The following is a 4,897-nucleotide window of genomic DNA, read 5'->3' as shown; positions in this document are numbered from 1 at the left end:
TAACCATGAAGCTGTCCCTCCTCCACACTTCTCCCGCCCTCCTCCTCTTCATCATCCTTTTCCAGACTCTAAATCCACAGCCGACGTCAGGCTTCCTTTCCACCTCGGACCGATGGATCGTCAACGAGTCAGGCCAACGTGTCAAGCTCGCGTGCGCAAACTGGCCATCTCATTTGGCCCCAGTGGTCGCCGAGGGGCTCAGCAAGAGCCCGTTGGATGCCATATCAAAGTTAATAGGCTCGATGGGTTTCAACTGTGTTAGGCTCACATGGCCTCTCTACCTTGTTACTAACTCCTCCTATGCTACGCTCACCGTTCGTCAATCCTTCCAAGGGCTCGGCCTCAATGTATCCCTCGATGGATTGACGAAAAACAATGCTTGGATCCTGGACAAGACGCTCATCGAAGCGTACAAGGTGAGCTATCAAAAAATAGAAATCGTGTTTAACGTTGTTGCTTGTGGGGTTCTTTATTACAGCTCATTTATGGTTATAAGTCCTATATTTGTAGGATAGGTCGCATTTGATTCGTAATTTTGTTTCAGTAGATATAGAACTTGTGTTAATTATTTTTGCTGGTTTTATTATTATTATTATTTTTTGTTGAGTAGGCATACTGTTGTTGTTGCTTTAGGCGTTCTCTATAGTTAAAGATATAGAGTAGTTTAAAAGTTCATTTAGGTTTGTGTACAACTAGAAAAGTTATTATAGTTGCTTTAATTTCAATACGTTTAATTATTGCATGCTATACGTGAAAGGTTTGTAAAAGAGTAATTGTGTAGGTTCCTTTATGCATTACTAGCTAGTTCTCCGTCCTGCACAATGCAACTAAAAAGCATTTTAAATGTTATTTAAAATGCAGGAAATGCATCATAATTAACCATGAGAAAAATATAACATTAATTTTTGTGATACTGTTGACCTAGTTGATTCACAAGTAAAATTTGAAATCCGTATAGTGACTCGGATGTAACAACATGACCAAAATAAGTGAAGATAATACTAAGTAAGGACGAGCAGCATTTAACACCAACACGGACGTTTTCATGAAAGGGTAGTTTGTTTACTGTATTCATTTTTGACATTTTCTTTTATTAACTGTTGATGACCAGCAACCTTTTTGTTTAGTATAGCAAACTGAAGGATTAGTTGGCTTCTATCATGAAGAATGTTGATGACCAGCAACCTTTTTGTTTAGTATAGCAAACTGAAGGATTAGTTGGCTTCTATCATGAAGAATACGAAACAAATTGAAAAATAAGATATAGTATAGCAAACTGAAGGATTAGTTGGCTTCTATCATGAAGAATACGAAACAAATTGAAAAATAAGATATATATATGGTTGCCTAAACACGCACGTGTCCAGCATCCAGCCAAATACAAAAGATAGTTGATTATGGTGAATTTGAGTATGAATAATAATAATTTCTTCTTTGTTTATGTTGGATCAAATATGATGCAGGCTGTGGTGGCAAATCTTGGGAGCAACAACATAATGGTGATCCTGGACAATCACTTAACTCAGCCGGGCTGGTGCTGCAACAACAATGACGGCAATGGTTTCTTCTGGGACCCGTTCTTCAATCCTAACGAATGGCTCGCCGGGCTCTCACAAATGGCCGGATTGTTCAACGGAGTCACCAATGTCGTCGGCATGAGCCTGAGAAATGAGCTCAGGGGTCCAAGACAAAATGTTCCAGATTGGTACAAGTACATGCCGATGGGGGCCGACGCGGTTCACCAAGCGAACCCTAACGTCCTCGTCATACTCTCAGGACTCAACTTCGATAATGACCTCAGCTTTCTGTCGAAAAAAAAACTCGAGCTCTCCTTTCCCAACAAGCTCGTCCATGAGGTGCACTGGTACGCGTTCACAAATACCGGTACGTGGAGCAATCAGAACGCCAATGATGCTTGCGGCTCTATAACCTCCAACATAATGAGCAATGCGGGGTTCGTGCTGAGTCAAGGAACTCCGTTGTTCATGAGCGAGTGGGGGATCGATCAGGGGGGAGGGAACAGGAATGACAACAGATACTCGAGCTGTGCTCTGGCAGCTCTAGCTGAGCTGGACCTTGATTGGGCTCTCTGGGGTTTGCAAGGGAGTTATTACCTAAGAGAAGGCGTACTCGATGTGGAGGAGGCTTATGGTGCTATGAATTTTGATTGGTCTGGACCAAGGAATGCTACCTTCCTACATCGGCTCGCTTCTATAAAATCTCCCTTCCGAGGTATAATTAGTTAACAAAATGCCCTAATACCGTCACGCTGTCCTTTTGTAACTAACTGCGTAAATAACGATACGATTTTAATTCTTGACTCAGGTCCAGGACTCAACAATCCCCTCAACACCGTGCTCTACCATCCGAAAACAGGGTCGTGCGTCGTCCAGGACGGTTCGACAAATTCGTCATTGCATTTAGGCCCTTGTGACTCACCGAGAGGTTGGAAATATAATGGTCAGACCATCCAGCTCGTAAATTCAGACTCGTTCCTGAAGGAATCAGGTGCAGGCCAGCCGGTGACGCTCCAGAATTTCGCTAACAGTGATAGCTTCAAATGGGATCTGATATCAAACTCGAAACTACACATCACTTCACAGACTAATCTATGCCTGGATAGCTTCAAATGGGATCTGATATCAAACTCGAAACTACACATCACTTCACAGACTAATCTATGCCTGGATATCGGCTCTGATGGCAGCACTCTCATCACGAATCCCTGCAACTGCATCGGTGACTAATCTATGCCTGGATATCGGCTCTGATGGCAGCACTCTCATCACGAATCCCTGCAACTGCATCGGTGAAGACAAGAACTGCGATCCTGAGGGTCAATGGTTCAAGATGGTTCCCAGCAACAGACCCGTGCAGCAATGACCGAGAGGGGAAATAATTGTTGGAGTATACCTCAAGTCTATTAAAATATTCAATAAGGAATGATTTTATGTGCATATACCTCAAGTCTCTCGCTCTTATGTGTTTGGCAATTGCAACGAAAATAGAAACTATTTAAACGCTTAACTAATACATCCTTCTTCTTATATCAGCTAGCTAAAAGAATTTTAACGCTCGTTCTTTCACCGTTTAATGCATTGTCTTCTTTCACCGTTTCAATGCAAATAATGTTTGAGGCCCAAACAATATTTAACACTGACAATATTTTTCGGCCAACCTTCTGTTGACATAATTTAACAAAATTCTGTAGAGCGGTTTCCCACCGAGTTTGTTAATATATAACATATTATAGTTTGAATAAGAAAATACATGTACATGATCAATTACCAGCAATTGATACGGAACATTTTATTATTATTAAAGCACTAAATTGATCATTGATTAGGTTCCTACGGTGAGAATTATATAACAAGGGATATATGAGAAGGATTAACTATCCCGCTCCAATGTCTTTAATATACTTAATTTATAATTTGAAATTTTGAAAATGTGTATTTGGTCTGAAAATTTGATTTTAAGCCCTGAAGTTGGATCATTCATTTGAGGGTCGACACTGAAGTAGAAAGGTAATATTATTTTGACCGGAGCATCCTTGGAGTGCCTGTTTGGGTGTTCGAGCATCCTTGGGGCGCCTGTTTGGACGATGAACCTCACAGAGCAAATTAGCCCAATCTAATTATTGTTACTGAACGATTGCCCATCTAATATACTCAACTGGAAGTGCCAAACTTTGTAATAAAAATTACATAATGCTGGAGAATCACTGACAAATAAAACATTGGCTATGTCGACAGATTTCCCTTTTCTTTTTTAATTTGAAACTATCTGCTCATAAATATGCAGATGTCCAAGAAAAATGGTATGAAGCTAGGATTTTCTGTTTAAGCCCGAAGTGACCTAATCCCCTAAAGAATGCCAAATCTACACTATGACACACAGAGATGGTTAACATATTGTCATGAACAAGAAAGCACAACAGTGGAAATGACAGTAAATTGTAAGGGTATGAAAAAATGACCCTGATATGACAAGAATGTGTTCCCAATGCTGTCTGATATGGTACAAATACAAGACAGAACACAAATATTTGCCCTTCAAATTAATATTACTTCACAGCTACCTGAGATGCTAGTTTGTAAGAAGCCAGAAAAAAGTAGTCGGAGGGGAGTAATTGAAGGCACACATACCCTGTAAAATCTAGAGCATTGAGTTCTCTATGATGGACTTCTCTTCTCCTCCCCTTCTTATTTTATCCACCTGGTTAATCATCAAGTAGACATTATCTAAATAGAGAAGTTAAATTGAGAGCAGAATGTGTTGTGGTGGTGGTTCTGTTGATGCAAGAAAAAGCCTGGTGTTTGAATCCATAAGATTAGACTTAAGATTGAGGTTCCCATGATCGTCCTATTTGGCAGGTGAAGATCTTGTTGTGATCTGACATCAATTGTCGCGCGCCTATACGGAAGCGTGCTCGCTCACCAAACAAGTCGTAAGCACGGAAGAAGAATAACCAATCACACAGAAACTAAAATACAATAGATCAATCATAAACACAGAGATATACATGGTTAGATAATTTACCTACGTCCACGGATAGAGGATGGGGAGATTCAACTAAATAAATGAGAGTACAAAGGGTTACAATTTCACAAAACTCATAAACTAATCCTTAACCAAAACTCTCAACTTGCTCACAATCTCTCTCTCTCACAATGCTCAAATATCTCTCTAATCTTTGATTATAATTCTTCTCTTTTTGATTTGATCCTAATCTCTTCTAAGACGTTCCATATATATAGAAAACATAAAACCAAAACAGACTAGGAATTCTAAAACCAAAAACAAAACAAATTATGAATCCTTATAACCTGTTACCAAAACAGATTAAGAATCATATTACCAAAATAGATTAGAAATCCTAATAACATGTTACTAA

At 39.7% G+C, this 4,897-nt stretch overlaps 1 protein-coding gene across 1 annotated transcript; it reads left to right on the top strand.

Moving 5' to 3' along the window:
- Nucleotides 228-2,890, top strand: LOC109823332. Its single transcript, XM_020389614.1, has 4 exons — nucleotides 228-416; nucleotides 1,464-2,232; nucleotides 2,326-2,613; nucleotides 2,708-2,890. Exons 1-4 carry the CDS (start codon nucleotides 243-245, stop codon nucleotides 2,881-2,883), a joined length of 1,407 nt encoding a protein of 468 aa, XP_020245203.1. The 5' UTR covers nucleotides 228-242; the 3' UTR covers nucleotides 2,884-2,890.

This window comes from Asparagus officinalis, chromosome 9 (genome assembly GCF_001876935.1).
Source record: "Asparagus officinalis chromosome 9, Aspof.V1, whole genome shotgun sequence".
Taxonomy (NCBI): Eukaryota; Viridiplantae; Streptophyta; class Magnoliopsida; order Asparagales; family Asparagaceae; genus Asparagus; species Asparagus officinalis.
The sequence above is the reverse complement of the archived record's forward strand: the minus strand, read 5'-3'. Positions and strand labels throughout refer to the sequence as shown.

What these genes read in the sequence shown, in the direction of transcription:
- LOC109823332 (XM_020389614.1), top strand. Translation starts at nt 243, where the DNA reads ATGGGTTTCAACTGTGTTAGGCTCACATGGCCTCTCTACCTTGTTACT. An exon ending in TATAAAATCTCCCTTCCGAG is followed by an intron (nt 2,233 to 2,325) that starts GTATAATTAGTT and finishes TTCTTGACTCAG; the next exon opens with GTCCAGGACTCAACAATCCC. An exon ending in CACTTCACAGACTAATCTAT is followed by an intron (nt 2,614 to 2,707) that starts GCCTGGATAGCT and finishes CTCTGATGGCAG; the next exon opens with CACTCTCATCACGAATCCCT.